This window comes from Excalfactoria chinensis, chromosome 3 (assembly GCF_039878825.1).
Source record: "Excalfactoria chinensis isolate bCotChi1 chromosome 3, bCotChi1.hap2, whole genome shotgun sequence".
NCBI lineage: Eukaryota > Metazoa > Chordata > Aves > Galliformes > Phasianidae > Excalfactoria > Excalfactoria chinensis.
The window spans coordinates 42532143-42555750 of record NC_092827.1 but is presented as its reverse complement, the minus strand read 5'-3'; the positions used below and the strand labels follow the sequence as shown (position 1 = coordinate 42555750).

Genomic DNA, 23608 nt, shown 5'->3' with positions numbered 1-23608 from the left:
GATCAAATCAAGAGCCCGAAACCCCCACGATTCGCACTCAAATCACAAACAGGGGCTGAGACGCACCTAGCTTCCACAACTCTTTATTTATTCTTTTTCCCCATAGTTTAACGCCGGTTTCCAAGGCGCTTCCCCACTCCTGTCGGGATTCAAGCAGCCAAGCGCCCTCGCCCCCTCCCCCTCAGCGAGCCAAAGTCGAAGGCTGCGACTCCCGGACACAGCCCGACCCCCGCCCCCTTCCCTGGCGGCGCCGGGCACGGAGCGCAGCGGCAGCCGGGAGGAGCGGGGCGGGTCGCGAGCGGAACCCGGCCCAGCCCTCGGCCCAGCCCCGCCGCTCCGCCGCAGCGCGCCCGGCCCCGCCCCGCCGCACACCAACCGCCGCCCTGTGCGCGCCCGCCCGCCCGCCGGAGGGGGCGCACTGCTGGGCGGGAGCGCGGCCCGGGCGCTGCGGTGCGGCCCCGCGGGCGGCGGTGCTGGAGCCTCGCGGCCGCCCTCGGCGCTTTCCGGCCGCCCGCCGTGCTGTCATTTTGTTATCTCGGCGCCGTTAATCCCCGCCGCGTGCCGACTCACCTTCCCGCAGCGAGGCGACTCGGCATCCAAAATGGCGGCCGGCCCGCCTTAACCCAATGGCGGCGCATCGGCGTTCCCCGGTCCGCCCCACCGGCGGCTCGGGCTTCCGCTAGCCTCGCCCCAAGCCCGGCCGGCCGAGCGCCGAGCCGCCGAGCCCCCCCCCTTCCGGAGGGAGCGGCCGGGGGGCAGAGCGGCGGGCGGACATTTTCCTCATCCCCCCCCCCCCTCCCCTCGTTCCCGGGGCGGGATGCGTGTGCGTGAGCCCCGCGTCCTCCCCCAGCCGCTCCCCGAGTGGTTGCGCCCGTGACATCATCATCATGGCAACAACAGCTGCAGCCCGGAGCCGGGGCGCCGCCGCCGAGGCGTACGCGCTGCTGCGGGGGGAGCAGCCCGCGCTGCCCCTGAGGCGCCGGCGACCGGCGGGGCTCTAGAGCCTGACGTTGGGGGGGGGACGACCCCGAGCGGGAGCGCGCGGCCCGCGCACGCGCCCGGCGCAGCAGAGGGGGGAGCGGGCGGGCGAGAGGCGGACAGAAGGAGACGGCGCGCGCCTGTGTGGGGCTGCGCGCGCCGAGGAGGGGAGGGCGGGCAGGGGGCTGCGCTCGCTCCCTCGCTGCGGCGGGGGGGGGGGGGGCTCCGCGCCTCGCTCAGTGCGCGCCTCGGCGGCGGCGGCCAACACCATGTTCTCAGTGAGGATCGTGACCGCCGACTACTACATGGGCAGCCCGCTGCCCGGCCTGGACCCCTGCCAGTCGCACTTCCGAGAGGCCCCGACCCGGCGGGTGCCCGTCGTCAGAGTGTTCGGTGCCACCCCCGCAGGTAAGGGACCCTTCGGTGGCCGGGCCGCGCTTTGTGCCGGGGGGGGGGGGGGCGCGGCCCCCTCCCCACCTGCCCGAGCCCGGCCGCAGGTGCGCGGCCCGCGGGGCTTTGTGCGCGACGCGGCCCGGCCGGGGCTGCCCGAGCGGCGGAGCCGAGCGCTCAGCGGGGCCGCGGCACTTTCCCTGCCCCCCCACCCCGCGGGGACGGCCCCAGGGAGCGGCGGCCCCGTGCTGCACTGCGGGGCACGGCCGCGGGTCGGCCCCGGGGGCGCCCTCATGTCACGTCCCCCCTCGGCGTGGGGTCCCCGCAGCCCGGACGGCTCTGACCGTGAGCGCCCTCACGGCCGCGGCGTTGGGGAGCGGGATTCGGTATCGATTCCGGGCGCGCCGTGCGTGAATCGAAGTTTAAAGAGAAGGCTGTCCTCGTTCGGGGGTTGGACGTGCGAGGGATCGCTGCCGTGTTCCCTTTATGCTCGCGTTGTGTAATGCTGACCTTGGGAATTTGGGTATTTCTCCGTATTTTATTGACACGTTGGAAATAAAGCGTTGCTCCCATACATCCAATGTGAGGCGAGACAAAAAAAAAAAAAAAAAAAGGCGTGATAAAACGGCATGGGAGCGGTGTGTTTCTTTCGTTCCATTATACAGAAAAGCATATTGCTTTATGGTTATTTGGTTTTACCTTTACCTGCTCTCGGATCAGGCACAGAGGAATATGTGCTACAAAAGCTGCTGTGATCTGGAGAGCATCCGCAGCTCCAAATCACCAAGTGGATGAGTGGGATTAACAGACACAGCCCTGGAATTGTGGGATCTCTTCTATTGTAGCTCTAATTTTGCATACAAAGGAGATATTATGTAATAATATTTATGTAATGGCACGCGTAGCTATTTCATGATTAAAAAATGCAGAGCCCGAGGTTGTCTGGCAGGTAGCAGGCTGTGTGTGCGTGCGTGTGGTTAATGCATTAAGGCTCATTTTCTTGAGAGAAAATGTTAGGGCTATGCCATATCATGAATGTGGCATCCTAAAGTAAACTGCGAGGCAGTTTAGGTGTCTGGCTCTTAGGAGTGCAGCAGGAAATCCTAAGCTCCCCAAACCATCAACTTTAATATTACTTTGCATAATAGAAGTGTTTCTAATTCATGTTGGTTAGAAAACACGTTTTGCTCTGCTGTGCAGAGGAAGCGTGACTTGGCTGTCATCTGCTTAGTTCCTTGTTGAACTTTTTAATGGCTTTTTTTTCCTTTCTTTTCTCTATTTGTACCGTTTGTTAATAAGCTTCGAGAGCTTCTCACTGCATCTCAGTCTTTTTTTTTCTTCTTTCCTTTTCCCAAACATCATCCTGTCTGCAGAGGTGTTGAAGTAAGCTGCCATTGTCAGAAGTGGCGTACCTGGCTTCAGAGAGAGAGGGCAATGCTTTATTTGAGCATCAAAAAAGGAAACAATCTATAACCACTGGCACCTGTATTATCACTTTCTTTGGGATTAAAACGATAGTAAAAATAACTTCCAGTATACCGCACAGGGCCTTGTTATGTGCATTTTTCTTTGGTTTACAGGCAGTGTGATTCTTGTCTTTACTTGGTCTGGCAAGGAAAACCCCTTCTCATCAGGCTTAATGCATGCACCTTGCCTGCAGGGCAGGTGTTCAGTTGCTGCGCTGCCAGCATAGTAGTGAACCATCGCTGCCACACAGTAGTGAACCTGTGTAGGCTGCCACACCTCCAGCACAATGAGCTCCGCATAAACCTTGGTGCGCTTAAAACCATGTGGCCGTGCTGCCCAGCTAACGGGGAGTCATGTTCAGAGCAGGCTCCAAATCCTCCTTACTGGGTGTGTGGGGATGGATTGGTGCTTGCAGATGTTTTGTGCAGATGTTTTGTGCAGGTGTTCACAAAGTTAATGGCTGGCAGCACCATTTCTGGTGCCAGGTGTGGACATTGGTTCTGAGAGTGCTCTTTCTACCCATTCTTCTGTGTTCTCAGAGGTGTATGAATGAGAAGTTTACCAATGTTCTTATCTTTTATGGCTTTTCTTTTTCCTTCTCCATTTTTGTAATCCTGTGTTTAAGAATCATTTTGGGATGGTTTGCCAGAACAATCTATGAAACTGAAGTGATTTGTGGTAATGGTGGTTGGGGGAGGTAAAGTGAGACTCCTGATTAAAAGTAATGGAGGGATGAACTCTTGTAGTGGACTGATCTTGCTATAATGCTTGCCAATTGCTGTAGGTCTTGTGAAGGCAGATTCTATTCTAGAAAGCCCATGCACCTCATCTTTTGGTATCCTACGTTTTTGCTTAGTAAGAGCTAGAAAGGCAAGGAATCAAAATCGTCTTTAAGCCTGGGAATCCATCTGCTATTTTCTGTTTTCTCATGACGTATGAGGAGTAAAAATCTGACTACAGTAGCAAGTAGTGAAATGAAACACTACGAGGAATGCTGTTTGAACTCAGCTGGTTAAGCCATTTCACTCCATTTTAGCATGTGGTTCTTGCAGCAGACTGTTAGTATAATGAAGCAGTCTGTTAATATAATGAATTGGACGTAAGTAAAATTTCAGAAATGCTGCGACACTGCCATGGTGTTAGTACAATGAAGGCAGTATTAAATCTGTGCTTTGTTGTATAGGATCATAGGTACTATTTGATGTAGTTGTCTTTGCATTTCAAAAGGACTCTGACGATACAGCTAGTTATATTTAAAAGCAGTGGGCTTTAATTCACTAGGTAATGTTCAGCTAGGAAACAAAATGTCACTTATCTTCTCAGGTAGCATTTCTGGTCTGCTGGCTAGCCATTTTTGTAACTGCTATTTATATTAAAGAAAAACCTCTGAGAAATAGCAAAGCCTGTTTGTAACAATTGGAAGTATACGGAAAATTGAATTTTCTGTTTATGCACGTTATCGTCTCTAATTGGTGATTCCTGAATTGTCATTCTTGTTACTAAATTGTGCTATCGAGGCTGTGGTTTATTTCTTGGCCTTTTCAAGGTCTTGGAGTTTTTCCTCAAGGTTCCACTGGCTGCCTTAATAGAAGCATGTGGGTGCTCAGTTGGGCGTTTCTGTCAGGTGTTGTTTAACTGCTGGAAGACAGAACCAAACTGTAAATCCATCCATAAAGAAATCAGGGTAAAGAGTACATGTCGTGTTATGGGAGATGTTAATAAATGAGCTGCAGTTGCTAAATTAATGGATTTGCTTAACAGCACTGTGTACAAGTAGCTGAGGATGCTCTTTAACCACATACAAGATACCTCTTGGTATGTAATAATGGGTATTGTGATTTGATGCTGACGTGCCTGATAGATTTTACAGAAATGGGTATGCATTTTGAAATTGCTTTAAAGGGTTGTAGGCTTTTAATTGATGAAAGAGGCTTAGGAGAAGGCAGGTTAGAAATTTACCTAAGAAAAAGCAGTGTGTGGTTTGAGGAATAATATGTCTGCCGTCCTCAACTGCAGATATTTGTCTCTTTTTGAAGACTTCTGTATTTTATATTAGGAAATCACTGATTCACTAATGAATCTTTCTTCAGGGCAGCACAAAAAGTCACCCGAATACAGCTTTTCAGGTGGGCGGCTGAGTTTGGTGGCTTTGCTTTTCCTTGTCTTCCTGAGAGGGGAAAAAAAAGCGGAGGCAAATTCTCCAGCTGAGATCTGGCTCCCTTCCAGAGGCAGTAGCTCTGGTATGACTCAGTCAGGGGGCCTGCTTATCTTCCTCTGATTTTCCCTCCCCTTTCCCCCTTCTCTGACCTGGCAAGGCTGTATATCTGATCCCATCCCAGTGTCTTTCTCTCCTCTCTTGCTTCTCACTTGAGAAGGAATGAGCTCATCACAGGAACTTGCTGCTTTTTGCGCCCAGCTTGTGATTAACCGTTTTTCCTCCCTTCATTCTCACCACCATTCCAGACGCTTTGTCCAGCAACAGTCTTTCCCCATAGCCTCCTCTGGTCATGATCCCAGTGTTTACAGCCAAGGATCAGATGCTGCTGCTTTCCATTTTCCAGAAGTGGGCACTTGTCACGACGAAGACTTCCAGGCCCTTCATTGTGAGGATATAAGGATGCAAAATAGGACACAGCTGCTGTGGCCCCAACTTACCTCTTCATCATCTCCCTCAAAATGTGCAACTCTCGATGGGGGTTGCTGTGGATTGCAGCATAGCATGGAAGATTTTCAGCCTCCTATTTCTGCAGCTTGCAGTGGCAGGTTTCTCACTCTGCTGAAGAGCCATTTGAAAAATAGCCTCGTGCTGATTTGTTACACTTTTCTCTAGAAGTTTATAGTTGCTGTAAGATGTGAACAGCTCTGGAATAGAAATGGAGGAATCTGATTTATGCTGAGATAGCTTCCTGTGCTTGAGTTTTGTTAGTGATGTGATGGGAGGTCATTAGTTAGCGGCTTACCCGATCGTTTCTTTTAAATGTGATTCTAGTGTGCTTTTGTTTTGGTTTTGCTTTGTGTTGTTTTGTTTTAAAGAATAGTCTACTTTTGGAGGCGTTTGTTACCTACTTTGTGTGGGTTGCCTGCTGAGTTGTTTGAGCAATGAGGGACTGCCTGAATAAACTGTGAGATTCTGCTCTGCTGGTATGAAACTCATTAAGTAGCAAATTAAGTACCTGTGTGTATGTGGCTTGCTTTAATTGTTTCTTAAATAAACCTTAAAATACTGTGACAAAGCTGATATTCTAACTAGAATCCAGACATTGGTTTCGTAACCATTGTTCTGTTTGCTTCTGTTGGTCAAGGCATTGAATATGTTTAAAAACATATGCATAACTGGCACTGTGTGCCTGGAGCCCCTTCAACAATAGAGTCCAAAGTGTTTCACAAAGTAGCTGCATCAATATGGAGTCCGATGTGTGACTTGGAATTCATTTTTATGCTCAGCACCCTGGAAGCAGACTGAGAGCTTATCTACCTTAGGTACAACTTCCAGTTGTGTTACATACTTCTTACGGGTACTGTTTGGCTTCTTGTGGAAGTGTCTTCTGTTTCAGTGTGTGAAATGAAGCTCCTTAAAATAACACACCATGCTGAAATTAGTTGTCTCTCTTATTTTTACCCGAATAGCACGTGGATGTCACAACTGAGGTTGGCAGGATTAGGCAATATGTAAACACTCAGTGAGAAGCAGCTCCTGCTCGGTAATTTTTGTAGTCTGAGTAGACAAGATAAATTTGTGGAAGAGGAAGACAGGTGTGGTAACACCGTGCCATCCATTTATTCTGTCTCCAGTTTCAGGCTTCCACTATTGATAATTTAATAACCTGTACTTTTAATTGTTGTCATTACCCTGCTTTTGTCCTCCTTTACCCTTGATTGACCTCAGTGTGCCTCTGAGGAGGATGATGACAGCAAAACTCGCCTCTTGGAGAGGCAGCAGAAATGCTTGTGCTGGAAGTTTGGCCTCACAGATGAAGCAGCTGAAATCTTTCACAGTGACTGGACAGCATCACTGGAGATTCAGTCTCATGTTACAGGAGATCTGCTGATCAAAGTCTCAGGCCAGTTAGCAGCCAGCTTTTGTGTGATTTTGTTTTTTGGGAAGAATTTGGTGTGTTGTTGTTTTTTGTTTTGTTTTTGTTTTTTAATTACACGTTATTTATCTCCAGCTGTTACAGAGCCAGCTTCTGAAAAGCCAGCATCTCCTCCCCCTCAGCTGTTACCATTGGATGCTGACTTGACAGTTGATGGACTTGCTTTTTCCTCTCTGTCTGCCATGCCACGAGTACCATACCTCCACATTAAAATAGTGCGCGTTCCTTAAGTTACTGTGTACATCCTTCTATGGGGAAAAAATGTTTCTCTGTCTATTGCTGTCTCACCTTTCAGGAGCACGTTCTCAACAGACAGCAAGGTATACCTGTGTTATGAAAAGAATGGATTTGCTTCGTATCAGCAGCCCAACTGGTACTGTGAAGAGCTTACTGCTTGCGGGCAGTATTTATTTATTTTTTTGTGTGATACAACTCTGTCCAATAAGAAATTCATCTAAATAATAAAATAACATTCCTCTGCATGTTAAGAAAAGTTACGGTTGTGTTAACTATTATTACATTAAAACGTAGGCTTGATTAATGAAGTCCAAGGAGTGGATGGAAGGATCTGCCATGAAATCTGCAGTTAGGCTGTAATTGCAATGTTATTCATGATACCTGTGTGTAATGTAGTGAAAACAATAATTTTGAAGAATGCAGTTGAAGAATCAAATATATGGGCATACAAACAAACAGAGTTTTCCTGCCTGTGCTAAAGTGACTCTTAAGAATCAGGGTGAAACCCAGAATATCTAAGAATCTAAACAGGTACCCAAGTAGTTTGTGCTAGATACTGTCTAAAACACCAGTGCTTTCATAGGCTTCGTTTTTGCATGTTTGTTAAGCTGCTTTTCTTTCAAGAGCTGCTTTATTACAGAGCAATTACAAGGTACATTAGAAGTTTGAGAGCGTTTTTGGCAGGGTGTTTAAATAGAACCTCACACTGGCTGGGGGTGGCTCATGTGACTTATTAGAGAGCCATTTGATGTCTGTATGCTCCAGCCTTTCTCTGTCCTGTGATTAGCGTGCGGACGGCCATTTCACATAACTTCTTTCACTACTTATGCATGTAGGCCAGCACGCATTGTTGACTCTGTATTTCTGAGTTCATCTGGGACTGGATGGACCCCATCCACCTCAGTCATCCTGTGCTTACTGAGACTGCTCTGTACAGTTTGTTCATGTGTCCAGGTGGGCACATTTGTGTCTGGAGAGTATGGAAGGGATACCGGGTAACTGTTTTTAAGTTGGTTACACTACTACATAGCGTACAAATTATTGGAAAGCTTTGGTGGTGTTTGTGAACACCAAATGAGATTTGGGAAGAGTGTTAGTTGCAGGCACCATTGCCAGATTTGAGTTTGTCCCTTAGTGACGAGTTATCTTCCCCCAAATTACGGAGAGAGTATGAGGAATTACTGCTGATTTACATTCAAAGTGCACCTCTATACTGTTTGCTGACTAAACGAGCGTTTACTACAGCAAGGTTGTATGTCCTATTTTAGGTGCAATATCAACATGCAGTACTTGGTGCGAATATTGAAAGGGCTGTGTAATGTTGCACCTAATCCATAATACTTGGCATTGCTCCTCAGGGGAGGTTTACAATACAAGTTTTCTGAGTTTTGTATAATGAGATGTATAATGAGTCGTTCATTTTGTGTTTGAAACTACCTAGGTGGTTTTCTGTATAGTACAGATCCTATTAAGCGGTGGGAATTGGAACCTGATTCAGCCCTCATTTTTGCAGGTACTGCCTTCAGATCAGTAATGAACAAATTTTTATTGCTGCTTCCCCTATTTTTATTATCCAGATGAGATTATTTGGTGGAGCTCTCAGTATGGCGGATTTCATGTTTTCTTTTAAAAAAGTTACCTATTTAACCTAGCAAAGATGTCACAGCAGACTTACTTTTGTTGCAGAGGAAACTTACTTCATCTTCTTGTATGTTGTGTTTTGTATCCAGTCACCATTAAGCAAGTGCTTTTGTGGAGTTCTTATTTATAAGCAGTGGAACCTATTTTATTACCTGCAGGCAATTGAAAGAGAGAAGCTCTTTCTTATCTTGAGGTACACTGACAATATTTTCAGAAATCATGTATTTTCATATTCGAGCTGTTCAAATTAGTTTTGTAGAGCTATGCCTTAACCATCTTTGCTACTAGATCAAAACAGCAGCAGTAAAATGAACAGCTAACACTCCAGAACTGGGCTGTTTCCTACAAGCATGGTTTTTGCCCTCAGATTAATGTCCATAGAGCTGCAGAATTGCTGAGGTTGGAAAGGACCTCTAGAGATCATTGGGTTAGTCCAGGCGGGATCACCTAGAACACCTCCAGCAATGGAAACTCTGTAGCCTATCTGAGTAATAAGTTCCAATGTTTGACCATCCTCGCAATTTAAAAATAAAAGCAACCAAAAAATCAGAAAGGAATACTACTCTTTCAAGTTTGAGTGGAGTTTGTCAGCCCCATGTGTGAGTTTGTGTCCTTTGCCTGTCTGTTCACTGAGCACTGAGAAGAGTCAGGCGTAGTCATTCTCATCTCATCCCCGGTCCCCTTCTTCAGGCTGCAGAATCCTGGCTCACACAGCCTCTTTTCAGGTATCATCTGCTCTAAGCCCTTAATCATCATCACAGCTTGGCTCCAGTGTGTCCTGTCTTGTATCTAGGAGCTCAGACCTGGAATCAGCACTCTGGATATGTCTCACCAGTGCTAAGGGGAGGAGAAGGATCACCTCCCCTGACCTTCTGGCAGTGTTCTTACTAGTGCAGCTGAGGATGCTGCTGGCCCTCTTTCACTGCTGAGGCATGTTGCTGGCTCACATTCATCTAAGACCTTGAGGTTCTTCTCTGCAAAGCTGCTTTCCAGACAATCTGCCTCTGGTTCATACAGATATTTGGAGTTATTCCTCTCCAGATGAGGACATTGTGTTTCCCTTTGTTGGACTTCATGGGGTTTGTTCCCGCCCATTTCCCCAGTCTGACAGGGTCCTACTGGGTGTCAGCGCAATCCTCTGGTGTTTAAGACACTCCTCCAGATTTGCCATCTGCAAATGTTTTCACCTGTTCAATGGCCAGATCATTAATGTGGATGTTAAAAAATATTGGCTCCATTACTGGAGAAACCTTTGGGGTTGATAGACATGAGCCTGCAAAGGACTTGTGTCCACCTTACTGCAAGGCTTCTTGCCCAACTTGCTGGTAATTTCTGTCTTCCAAGTGTAAGTAAGTCAAACTCCTTTCAGAGTTCTCCATTGTGATGTATTGTTACCTCTTTGTTTATTTAGCACATCATCCTCTAGGGTGATGGAGCATCTGCTTCATTTCATTCCTACTTACAGGAAGGTTTGTTTTGTAGAGTTTGTAACACTTACATGTAGATATTTCAAGTAACCTAAAACTGTCCCTAAGACTGGGAGTCTGTACTCTCTATTTTTTGTCAGCATGTTTTGCCTGACTAGAAAATGTGGAAATGATATGAAACTGCATGTAAGTCATCCTTTGACTGAAACTGTGTTCTATATCAGAGATACCATTTAAAATTGTCCATTGCTTTCCTTAGAAAAGCGGCATATGTTTTGTGTAAAACAATGTGACTTGCCATGGTAACTCAGGCCATTCTTTATTACAGTTTTTATGTGTGGTTCTTTGAGAACTTGTGTGTTCACATATACTAGACAGGTTTGTGAAGCTGCAAATCCCATGCAAAGATGACCCTGGTATCACCACAGTCTGGGTTCCCATTTTTGGTTCCCATATCTGGTACGCTAAGAAAAAAAAACACAAACCAAAGGACTCCAAAACTCCAAACCAAACAAAAGCCTTAGAATAGACGGGGAGTACAAAATAAAGTTTTCTTAAGCATTTACAGATTGTGCCAGCATGTCAGATTTTGGTGAGCTTGTGTTCTTAAGCCAGCAGCTGGAAACCTAATCAAAGGAATAAATTGATGTTTTTAACCGCTGCTGTAATAAAAAAATGAAAGTCTTAATAACAGAACCCAGTTGTTTTAGGCAGCGTGCAGATAATGGTGGATAGTCCTCACTCCAAGAAAATTGTGTTCTCTATAAATGGGACGATAAAAGTTGTGGAAGGAGCGATACGTTAGGAAAACAGATGGCATGGCAATATCGGTAGTCATTATTTTGAAGTGGAATTCTGTAGAAGAGAGTGCCTGAATGGAAAAACAGAACAAGGGGAGGATGTGTTGAAAGGAGGGCTGGGAGCCAACAGGAGTACGGAGAGCATGCGAGGTGAGGTGTGGAGGGGTCAGACGGAGGAGAGTGCTGAGAGCCAGGGCTGTGCGAAATATCCGTGTTGGATTTGCAACAACAGGGACCAGTTGTCTAAGGCTACTCCCTTTTGGTTTCACTTACTTTGGCTCTTGGGGCTGATGCATCCCCTGGAATTTCTTATCTGTAGGCTGGTGGCTGGAGGTAAATGAGGTGATGCCTAAGGTTTATTGCTCTGTGCAGTGGGAGAAGAGGAAGAAAACAAAGCCTCCGGTAGTGAGAACTACCCAGAGGTATAGAGCTTAGTGGAGAACTTTAATGTCACTTTAATGTACATTGCAGTTTGCAGACTTGTTTTGTGTTGCTTACTAGTATGAAAACCTGTATTTTTAGGTTAAGGCATGTGAAAAAGCAAATAAAACAAGATCAGAATAGTTGATGCTCATGTTCCTGGTGTATCAGGAAATAAACAAACAAAAAAAAAACAAAACAGCTGGAATTCAGGTTTGACTTTACAGTGTGAAGCATGGCACAAATAAAGACATCTTTTGCTGGCAGAGAAAGATAGGTGGGCCCACGTAATACAGGTGTGTATGTGGCAGATGTGCAAATAAAGATTGAGAAAGGGGGTTGTTTCAGCTGATTATCTCTTCAAGTGTGATTCTTAAAGTAGTTTGCTTTTACATCATTATCTTCATTTGCTTCCATGCTAATCTTACTTGTTTTGTGTAATGGAGGGAACATCTTATTAACACCTCGTTCTTTCCGTGTTAGATTTTGGCTTTTTCAGAATGTCATTTTCTTGCACAACTGATGAGCAGTGAAATATTTCAGTGCGATAAATAATCTGTAGCTGTCTGACTCCTAATAGACCATTTAATTCCACCAAATGTCTGAACCTTATAATTCTTGAAGGAGAAGTGATTGCGTTTTTTACGGTACCGTCATGACTGGAGACTCAGCATTTTGACAACAGTACGTTCGTAGTGAGGGGCTGAAGGTTGAGCATTTGAAGTTGTGAAGGTTAAATGGTAGTGGAGAACTAGCAGTAAAGCAAAGTGGAGTTGGTCAGGGAACATTTAGGACTTTGCACAGGGATTTTCTTGTGTGACTAAAGGAGGAGAGAACATGATGTGATACGTATTGTGCTCTAGGAAGTTTGGGTGAGGATATTTCCTTGAAGGACAGAAACCTCAAGTCTCTTGTCTTAGTGGATAATTGTGATGTTGTAACTATGTTGTAAATGAGTTGAGCACTGCAACAGTTAACCTGGAGTGCTGGGGAACACTTTCAGAAGTTGCTTTTATTTTCTTGGCCTGGATACACCTCAAGTGAGCGGAATAAATTTCCCTGTTACATTCTCTGCTGCATTGTATCTGTTACCATTTACCAGCCTTGTGCGGGACTTCTTCAACTCTTCTGAAAAAAACCATTTCATTCTTAGAACAACTTTAGAGAGGGGGTAAGGGCTTAGTGGGAATTAGGTCAGCATTCACTGTGGGTTTGGCTACCAGGGTCTCACGTTGCTTGTGCTTTTTATTTGTAATCCTCTGGTGTTAATACATGCCCTTGACTCCTTCCTAAGTTTCCCCTTTGGCCGAGAATAGGGCTTCTGGAGTTAAAAGCTGATTCATCCTTTAATCAAGTGTCTGTATCTAAATATTGTTCTGTTGCAAATAAAGCTTCAGCGATTGCAACACTCGTAAGTATAGGTAGAATTGTCAATGAGTCATCTTTTAATTTCTTTTGAGAGTTTGTGATAAGTTGATTTAGGAGAAAATCTGATGAATAAAAATGCATTTTGCTTTTATCATCTGAAGATAATTTTATACACAAGGGTTGGGGGAAACACAAAGGAACATTTAAAATTGCATAGTACAAAACATTGGCAGTTCTTATAGTTGCTTTGCCACAGCCATCAGTTGAAACTTCAGACTTGATCATGCAGCTGAACATGTAGACATCACTAAGGTTATTTCCAATGAGCTTTCAAATCCAATGTCTTACATTCTTTATACATTCAAATGCTTTATGATGTGCAATGTTGACCCAGAGTTATAGTTCAAGTATGTTGCAGTAACAGTAGCATTGCACAAGATGTGGCTTTCCGAAGCCATCCAATTTTTATTTTGATTTGCTGTGGGACAAATGCATGTTGCAACTATTTGTTAGTGATCTGACATTGGGAAGTCACTTAGAATTGTGAGGTGGGGGGAAATGGTTGCAGTGTGTTTGCAGAAGTGGGGAGATCTTTTGGCTTTGGCTTTATGGAGGTAGACTCAGTCTGTCACCCTCTCATAATTGGGTTCTTTGTGTTAGTACAGTGTAACTGAGGTTTTGGCTGTCCTAGAGCTAATACTAACTTAATGGTGCAGGGTATCCTGTGAGCTTATTATTGATGTTGTGAGGAAGAATTGGAGGAGGGTAAATGATTTTCTGCTGATTTTTTATCATCTTAAATACTGAGCACTGTAGAATTCTGCTGTGTCTCAGTTGATCAGAAACTTGTCCTGCTGCTAGTTCAAGAGACAGAGCATTCATGTGAAGATGGCAGGGACATCTAAAGAACAAAAAATACAACTGAATTAGAAATACATTCCATCTGCATTTGTGAAGGAGTCTCTGCTTTTTTCTTTTCCTGAACATCATTATGTAGCAGCAGCTTTTGTAAATTTCTTCAGATACATGCTGATTAGTTACGGATACCAGGCCTTCCTTACTCTAACCAGACTTAGAAAGTTTGTCATTCTGGCTATAAGCCTGGCTCTTCAATATCTGTAACTTGTGTTTGTTTAATGCGTGTCCAGAACCGCAGTCTTTTTGATGGAGTAGAAATTAGTATAGCTGTTACAAATCTTATGATACAATTTTCAATAAAATTTTGATGTTAAAATATAGCATGACTTCTTTTTTCACTTCTGTTTGCACTTAACTCATAACTGGAACATTCTGCAGATGTTGTGTTGTAAACATTTCTTATAGCATCTGGTGATCTCTGGAGACTGTTCCTGAGTGAGAAGGAAAATACAATAGGGAGAGCTAGCAAGTCAATCTTTGGCTCTGTCCGTGTTAAGTTACTAGAGTAACTGGATATGTGTGCAGCCTCTTGTCACACTTTGGAGTGGATGCTTGTTTTGTTGCTGTGGATTTGCTGGAGAAAACGAAGATGTTTGGCCAAATATTCTTCAAAAAAGTCAGCTTAGAAAGAAAACAACCCTGTAATTAAAGGTGATGATGTCATGTACGTGAAAGGAATGCCGTGTAGTAAACCTATTAAAAGCAATGCCAGTTCTTTTTTTGTTGTTGTTTTTTTGGCGTCTCTTTTCTCAGCAGTCTTAAAAATGGATTCTTGTTTGTAGTGCCAGCTCAATTATGTGGGTGTCGCTTCTGTTACTTGGGTGGATTTTTCAAAGATGAATCTTGTGGTGCTGGTGAAAAGGACAACGTGGTGTGGTTGTGAACTGAATCTTACTATGGGAATGCTTGCTAGTTTTCCAGCTTGGGATTAAAAAAAAGCAACTTAAAATGCCACAAAACCCTTATGGTTATTACTTATAGAATCATAGAATACTGATTGGTTATTTTTTAAGAGCAAGATTTGTCTTCCTGCTTGCAGTGCTTTTATTGCTCTTCATTTTGAAAGAAATGTGAGAACTAAATGTAGTTCTAACTATGTAATGTCTTTAAAAAATCACTTTATGAAAGAAAATGAAAGTACGTATTCTGAAGAACAGCAGCCATTTTAGAGCATCTGATCACAGTCATTGTTTTTTTCCAAAGCACTGTGTTTTAAGTACTCTCTAATTTTAATGCTTAATGTCTTGCAATTATTAATACCTAATATCAAGGAACTTTATATTCTCTGATGCTATTTGTGAACTTGGATTGGATCTGAAAAGAAAAAATATCATAGCATCATAGAATGGCCTGGGTTGAAAAGAACCACAATAATAATCCAGTTTCAACCCCCTGCTATGTGCAGGGTCACCAACCACCAGACCAGGCTGCCCAGAGCCACATCCAGCCTGGCCTTGAATGCCTCCAGAGATGAGGCATCCACAGCCTCCTTGGGCAACTTGTTCCAGTGTGTCACCACCCTCTGTGTGAAAAACTTCCTTCTAATCTCCAATGTAACTTCTCTGGTCTCAGTTAAAAACCATCCCTTCTTGTCCTATCACTATCAACCCTTATAATACGTAGGCTTCTGGTTCTTGTGTGTAAGGAAGAAGTATTTCTTTTTTTTTTAATGTGTGCTTTTCTTTCTAATTTCTTGTTATTTTTGAGTTGACCAACAGAGTTCATCACCATGGTGCTTTACATAGTTTTACAAGGAGTGAAGCATTTTTTCATCAGCCTGTATTTTAGTAGCTGCCAGCCTCTAGAACAGGGAAATCTCTCTGTTGATGTTGGAGGGTGTCCATGTAAAAGGATAAAGCACCAACTGCGAGAAGTGTTATGTTCCTGGCAAACAGCTTCTGCGTATGCTCATCCCTAACTCAGAAGTAAATCTGATCAGAGGTACTTTCTGACTATGTGAGCTACTTGAAGTTCAGCTCTGAATTCATAAAGCATAAGTCATGTCTCTAGTGAAAACTGTTGCTGTCCTGTTTCTGTGGTTGCACAATGGTACAAGAGCTCTTTGTTGCATTCAAGAACTTTCAAAATGAGTTTAGTTACAACTGGACATCACTGCTGCTCATTGCTGGCTCCTCTGATTTATTCAGCTCAAAAAAAGACTTAAAAAACATCTCTCATGAGGCCTAGTGGTACCTCTGTACAGGTGTCATTGCAAACAAAAGGCTTTACTCTGAGGAGGGGTTAGAATGGTGACATTCTTGTTGTTTTTATTAAGGCTTATTCAAGCAGTTAAGGAAGCTGTGAAAATAGGGCATTTCCTACTGTTGGTAAAGAATGTAATGAAAGTAGAACAACCTTCTCCAAAAGTGAGAAATAAACCGATACAAAAGACATTGTACGTATGGTAAAAAGAGTTAAAACAGTTTCCGTGAGTGAAAAGGGGGGAAAAGTGAGTAACGTAGTAAAAGATTGTAATTAATATTTACTGAAAAATAGGCTGCACTTTTTTTAAGGGAGGAAACCAATGTTTATGCTCTGTAATGCTTTTTAACAGAGATCTTGATTTCCTAGTTATTGAGCAGTAGGAGCCACAGTACCAAGATTGATATGGCAGAGATGTCACATGTAAAGATTGTTGTGAACTTTCCTGTTGCAGGAAGCTGCATTAGATCTATCTTTGTGTTTAAGACAGTTCTGTAGCATTTGGGACATCATGAACATGGCAAGTGATAATTATTCAGCTGTGAAGATAGAAGTTTGTCAGTACATGATCTGGCTAGCGTGGTTCCATAACATCAAGACTTGATTTTTCTGAAGTGTGTAACATTCACGATTGCTATAAAATCATTGTGCTTCTCTCTACACCTGGGAATTCCACCTTTGCAGCCTTGTTTGTTTGTCTGTTTTATTAATAGAAATGTGGTAGGAATTGTGGGGTTTGGGCTTTTTTGTTTTGTTTGTTTGTTTTGTTTTTGAAACGATAATTCGGGTCCTGTTTTCCTCTAATGCATGATTGTCAAGGGTAGTTACTTATTTGTAGGAGAAAAGAGACAGAACCCTTAGTTCTATTTCTGCTTTGTGTATGAGGCTACGTTTTCACTTCCTTAATATCATAATTTCTGTCTACGATCGCTGTTTTTGTTGCCATCATAACTTCAGGATTTTTTCTTCCCATGTGGGAACTTCATGTCCCAAACTAAATTGTACAAATCCATTTCTGAAAATCTATTTGTAGCAAGAAAAATCAAAAGATTTGCCATAGCAAACACATGCTTTTTTGAGAAGTACACGCCTGGTTTGTCACTACATCGTACTTTTGTTCGAGTTATTATAAATCAAATCAAACTCTTTGAAGAGGGTGATTTGCTGAAGTTTGCTTTTCAAGGTTGTTTTCAGATTGAAGACTGAATCATATGCAGATCCTTGTGAAGACATTTGATTTTTTTTCTTCCCTTCTTAGTTCTGCTCCTGCAAAGATTTGTGTGTATCTTTTATAGACTACAAGGCCGTACATCTGTCTGAATATTGTATGCGCAGTTAGCAAAAGATTTTATGCTTTAAAACACTGAAGTAATTTTTGATATGGTATGATAGGTCTGGAAGCAAGAATGAGGGATTGAATGACTCATGTAAGGTCACGGAGCTGCTGAAGTCAAATTCATCCCATTCTTCTTGCCCTTAGGTGTCTTCATCACAAAATCATCACTTAAGTCAATGACATGGGGCAGTGCCTCAAAGAGTTCCCCCCAAGATGTGTGCCTCCATGCATTAATTTTGTGTGCAGTTGTACTACTGAGCTAATGAGTAATAGAGTGGAAACAGACATTGTGGAATATGTACTGGAAAGTCATAAAACAAAAGGTATTATTAAAAAGCTGTACTTTGAGGGGAGATAAAGACAGCTGTGTGCATCAATTTCTGCTCATGTTTTTTTTTTTTTAATGCATTTCTGGTTATGCTTTTTTCACCACATCTATTAATAAGATTTTTAGAATATTCTGTACTGGTTAATTATTTAAAAGAGTCATTGCGTAATGTTTAGTTTCCTGAAGATTTAAGTTTTGCTTATGCTGTGCCTTCTATTATTTTGATACATTTTCAGATCCTAGTCTGTGTGTATGCTAGCACACTTCCACTTTCTAAAAGAATTGTTTGAATGATAGTCCCTGACATAGTTTGGCTCACACAGTTCCTTTCTTTAACAAAAAAAATCCTGGACAGGGAAACTTGGCAGACAGTCATATTGGAAAATAATAAACATGCCTCTGCCAGAAGCGTTTGAATTTGTTACAGTCATCTGGTCTGGACTAGTAGCTGCTTAGAGATCTATGAATAGCAACAGGAGAGGCAGAGGAGCAATTTTTCTACAGGCATAGAGTTGAAATTATTTGTGTTTGGAAGTCTGCCTTTGTCATTGTAGCTAGAAACATAGTTTCTCTCGAAGTTTTTCCATAGAAATTAATAAGGTATAGTAATAAATGGAAGCTAAAAATTTTGATGGAGCATCCATTTTAGAACAAGGGTAGAAACACCTCTGGTGGCTCTGATGAATCCTATTCTGACCAGAACCAAGACAAAAAATAAATAGCCTAATCTGTAGTTTTAGATCTCACGGTATTTTGGTATTCTTGGTGGTGATTCTTACCTACTTTTCCTAGCAATAAAGGAATTTCATATCTCTTAAAGGGATAAAGCCCAGAGGTTCTAGTGGGCAGTTTCTTTTTGGAGTTGCATAAGCCTCATGGTTACTTTCTCTCAATACAAGGATTTCAGGTTGGTTTCCCGGTTCACAGCCATCGTTCTTCTACTTGAGAAGTTCCTGTTGATCTGCGTCTTGCTCTGGATGCATTTTTTTTTCATTTATTTCACTCTTATACATTCAAGTTCATTGATTAGGATTTGAAATAATCAGCTAAATGCAGTACTCAACAAGTACTTCTAAAACACAAAGGTTTATTCCTGGTTATGGCCTGCATTTCCTCCAGTTATCCACGTGTTTGAATGTTCAGTGGAAGCATTAAAGTTGAAGAGCATTATGATGGTTAAGATGTTAAACGTTCGAGTTTTTTGTTTGTTTGCTTTTCCATTTATTTCCTGTGTGAGACTTTGGAAAATCTTTCTGATATCTACAGAAATAGAAAATAAAATAGAAGAAAATTCTTGATTTATGAGTTGGCACAGTGCTTTACGTGTAATCTGATCTAAGTAATTTGAACCTGCATTATATTTTCACCTTTTGGCCTAAATGTGAATAAGAACCATATCCTTTTTCCCATTGTCCCGGACTTCATGTCTGCTGTCAGTACTTCCAGTTGCTTTTGTTCTGGGTGTCTGAACAAGATGAAGTGTGTCAGTTCTTTCTTAAATTCATTGTTATAATGCCATCATTATCATCCTAAGGATTGAATTGAACTTCCTTCAGTTCTTCTCCTAAGGGCCAGGAGCAGGGGCAGCAAAACAGCCTTCACTGCCTAAAGTAAGTGATACCATTAGTACTAGAAATAAAATGCAAGTGCTGCATAACTCTGAAACATGAGAGTGGGCATAATTGTGTTCTGTCATACTGGTGTTCTCCCGCATCTCCTGCTTTTCAAATCTGTGGATGTCCTGAGTGTAAAATGGTGACTTTATACTCCAGCAACCCAAAAGCATTTTGCTAATTAATGTTCTTTATGACCTGTGAGTTAACTACATTGGTAACTACCCCGCAGACCTCAGCGAGTGGAAAATTGGAGATATGGTTTCACACCGTACTTGTGAACTTGTATAAACTTACTCATCGATCTCCTGACACTGGGTGATTAGAATAAAGTTGTTGCATGAATTCAGGAATTTTTATCTACTTTTTTAATCTACTCATGGAAATTTAAATAATTGCTTCTGCGGAAGACTCCTAAGGGCTCTATTATGGCGTGTCTTGCAGTCAGCAATTAGTTGTAGTGCTTCTGGTTCTTGCCCAAAAAAGCATCACACCGTTTACATTAATAACCTGCATAGTCTTCCAAAATTGGTCAGGTTTACAGCCTTTTAGGAAGGCTATCAATTAGAATTCAAGCACATTTCTTATTTAGACACGCCACGACAATGCAGGTAAAATTATTTAAGGGCCTGTAATCTTCCAGCTTTCTCTCTGCAGTTCTCTTCCAAGACAAGAAGCGTGATACAGACTGGCAAAGGCTCTTAGAACATCTTTGGATAAACAGCTGAAGTATGCCATTAAAGGTAAAGGGTTGAATGGAGAAGTTAGTGTAGATGCAGGATCACAGTATGGTGTTTTGCAAGGTTAGCTTAGGTCTTCAGGTTCAGTTGAGTTCTCCATGGGGTACACAGCTGTGCACGTGAATAAAGCAAAAGCTATTTGGAAGAGATGGAGGCAATTGCTTCTCTAGAAACAAAAAGGGAGATAGGTTCAATAGCTTCTTGTCCTCTTTGTTTTCTTTTATTACTAGCTCCTACTATTCCAGTGATTACATCAAGGGAAGTCAGTGGTTTCGGAGGGTTACCACATGTGTATTCTGCCATTCAGCTGAAAAACAAAAAAACAAAAAAAAAAAAAAAAAAGCCATCCCATCTCATAAATGCTTCTGTTTCTGTAGGCCCTTGGATAAAAAATAAAGGCACTGAAGAAAGCCAGCTAGCGTGGAATACACTGGTTTCAAATGTTTATTTTGTAATTATTTTATTAAAAGGCGTATTCAAAATGCATAAAATTACATTTCATAGTTATAGTGTTAGCCACATTGCTCCTTTGATAGATACTTCATTCTGTTTACTTAAAAGTATACATTGTCCTGGGGCTTAAATGGGTTCTTTTATTTAGTCCCCTCTAGGTTGCTCCCTCTTGAGCCAACATTTAGTCCTAAGATTCACTGATGTTTTGTCAGCTCTGCACTACACATACTTTGTATGAAAACCCATTTAGTTCGGACCTTTGATGTAGTGAGATGTCTATATTTGTGTGGAAGTTGGTTTTACAGTCCGAAGTGAAGAGCTTAATGAAGTCCTGTGGGTATCTTAAATGTTAGGACATCGTCCATCCTATTGCTAAAACACGTAGCTTTTAAACAGATAAAGATTGTGGAAATAGATATTCTCCTGCTATTTTTTAAAATCCAAATTGCTTTTGATGGTCCATTCTGCTCAAAGGCTTAATACGATACAATTTAAAATATTTACATTGAATTGGTGTGGATATTTGATTTTTTTATGCATAGAACTATTGAGTCCTTTTTCTAAACATGCTAATCAGAAGATTAAATTTTCAAAACCTGAATGGACAAAATTGTGTTAGTTGAGCCATATACGTAGGTTTGTATGACACGTACTATTCCTCATATTCTTCAGTCAAAGCAGGATTCTGCGTGCAGCCAGATTTTCTAGAACATTAGGAACAATCCCAAAGGACATGAAAGAAAGCGTTTTGGGGACACAGGTAGACTTGTGATTTTTTAATCTTTTTTTATAATTTAACTTCTTAGCTTTGTTTTCAAATTGTAACCAGTTCTGTAGTTGTAATTGCAAAGAATTATTCAACACCAAAACTAATCAATCTAAAAAATTACTGCTGCTTGAGCTGTCAGAGACAAACCCATTCTTAACTTTCCCCATTGGAATGCCAGCAGTGATGTTTTAAGATGTCAGAGTACTTTACTATGTCACTGTCGGTCAAGCTGTAGAAAGTAGTACCAGATCTCTGCGCATCTTTGCGTGCTTTGAAAAGTGCCCAGCCCAGGCAGACTGCGAGAGACAGTAGAATTAGCAAAGGAGTGTATGTACGTGGATATTAAACCAAGCTCAGAATTGAAGTCACTCTTCTGAAATAAACGTTGTAAAAATTTAGACATACTGGTATATTTATGGGCAATTCAGGATGCTTTGGTTGCAGGGCATACACGTGTTCGTTGGTGAAGTTTAGAGTTACTTCCTTATCCAACTGGTTTGTAATAACATTTTGATCACCGTTTAGTTGAAGTAGTTCAACTGATTTTATTGTGTTCAGTGAAATGGAAGGCACTCTTACCTAGTAGTTATTGATAGAATTTACACTAAAAGCAGGTTTTTGTCACTGTCCCAGCTTTGGATGGCTGTCACTGAGGTGACTGAAAAAAAGAAGTTCTTCATCTGTCTGAGGGATGCAGCTACAAGCTACAGCTAGGAAAACCCCATAATTCTGGTCAGCTGAGTTTTCCATTTCCATGGCTTGATTATCTTTAAAAATGTTTGTGTTGGACATGGTTTCTCTAACTTTTAATTACATTTAATTGAGAGGGTGTTAATGGATTACATCAAACCTGAAATCTCAATGTATGTCGTTACGCTTTCTAACTTAATCCTTAAAAGGAAAGGATTTTGTTTGAAAGTTACTTAAATTGAAACAATTTGGGTTTGTAGCTGTCTCCACCTAATATGACCCTATCAAGAAAGTTCTGTGGTATTTATTTGCTGAGGCTTTTTAATTATTTTTATCGTTATTTCATGAAAAAGCCAAATAGCGCTGCTTCACCACTTCGGTCGTTTAATCACATGGGTCAGTCTTTTCAGAAATATGATTAGTGAATAGCTCTGGCATAATTTGTGTCTGTCTAAAAACTTGAGGGTGACAGCCAGCTATTTGGCTAAGGGACCATGATTTCAACCAGGTGAAGTGAAGGGGGACATTCAGTTCAGCTGACAGATGTACGGTGTGATTGCTCGTGGTGACGTGCGGCAGCTGTTGCACTCAAGCCGTGCAGACTTCTAAGAACTATCAAGTGTGACAAGAGACATACTATTAAGTCAGTAAGTTATTAAATCTTCAATCATGGAACAAAGGCAAACAGCCAACACTTAGTAGAATTTGCATAGTTCAGATTAACTTAGACTTGATTTTTGGCATTTTACAGCTCACTTAGCATACAGTGTGTCCCTTTAGCAGATTTTCATTTGTCAGTTCTGGTGATTGCGATGAGTACCAAAGGATTTAAAACTAGGGATACTTCAGTACAAGTGTGAAAATACAGAGCGTGGCAGTATTCTCTTAATCCTCCATGTAAAATTCCAGAATGCAGGCATTTCAGCTGCAGCGCTCCATTTCTGAATGTGCACACAACTGCCATATTTATGTGTGGGTTCCTACAAAAGTAACGCCTCCTATTCCCCCTCCTCCTCCCCGTGGAAACTACAACAGATAGTAAGAGCACAACAATACTGTTTGATAGAGCTGATTCGCAGCTACAAAACACTATTTTTCAGCCCCATTAGCTATGTGTTTTAGCCAGCAATGAACAAGAGTGTGTGTGCTTACTCATGAAAGTCTGGACCAGTGGAGGGGACCAGCCATCCGCTCTGCTGAAATGCCACCTGGCATCTCACTGTGCTCACATCCACTGTTTGGTCTCCATAAACATTCAGCAGGCATTAATGAACGTCAGTGGGTGCCGTTTTTTCTGCACGGAGGAATTTAATAGCACACCTTTGCTTCATCCACACTTCCATGTCAGATGCCATTCAGTCTGGCTGCCCCTCTGCTGCCATCTGTCACATGGTGACAGCATATTGGTGGGAAGGTTCAACCTCTGCATCCATACCACCACCACCACCTCCCCCTCTGTTGTTGTGGTCAACATAATCAAGTAGACATTACTTTCAGAGCAACCCTCGTATAGCATATATAGTTAGGAATTGTCTTCATCTTTTTTAAAATACAACATATCACACATTCAGCTTTTTCTTTTTGCCTTCTGCAGTTTAAAGTTGTGTTTGTTTGTTTGTTTGTTGCATGTTTTGCATATGTTTTTGATATTATAATTGATGCATTTTTATGTTTTTACTTTTCCACTGTTTTCTTATAGCAGTTTTATTGTTCTTGAGCCACGTTCTGTGAAGTATA

General features: G+C 42.3%; 1 protein-coding gene and 1 long non-coding RNA gene across 4 annotated transcripts in view; one reads left to right on the top strand and one right to left on the bottom strand.

Moving 5' to 3' along the window:
* LOC140250292 (uncharacterized) overlaps positions 1–1033 on the bottom strand; it is a 32188-nt gene extending 31155 nt beyond the window's left edge. Inside the window, exon 1 of one of the 2 annotated variants that reach the window (XR_011903130.1) lies at positions 571–1033. This is a non-coding gene — a long non-coding RNA (uncharacterized lncRNA). The remainder of the gene's footprint in view (positions 1–570) is intronic. The other variant, XR_011903129.1, reaches the window with a different exon arrangement.
* Positions 1034–1198: 165 nt separating this feature from the next.
* Positions 1199–23608, top strand: part of REV3L (REV3 like, DNA directed polymerase zeta catalytic subunit) — a 108604-nt gene continuing 86194 nt past the window's right edge. For both annotated transcript variants that reach the window (XM_072333587.1, XM_072333588.1), the window contains exon 1: positions 1199–1386. In XM_072333587.1, the coding sequence (XP_072189688.1) occupies positions 1248–1386 (139 nt within the window). In that variant the 5' untranslated portion in view covers positions 1199–1247. The remainder of the gene's footprint in view (positions 1387–23608) is intronic.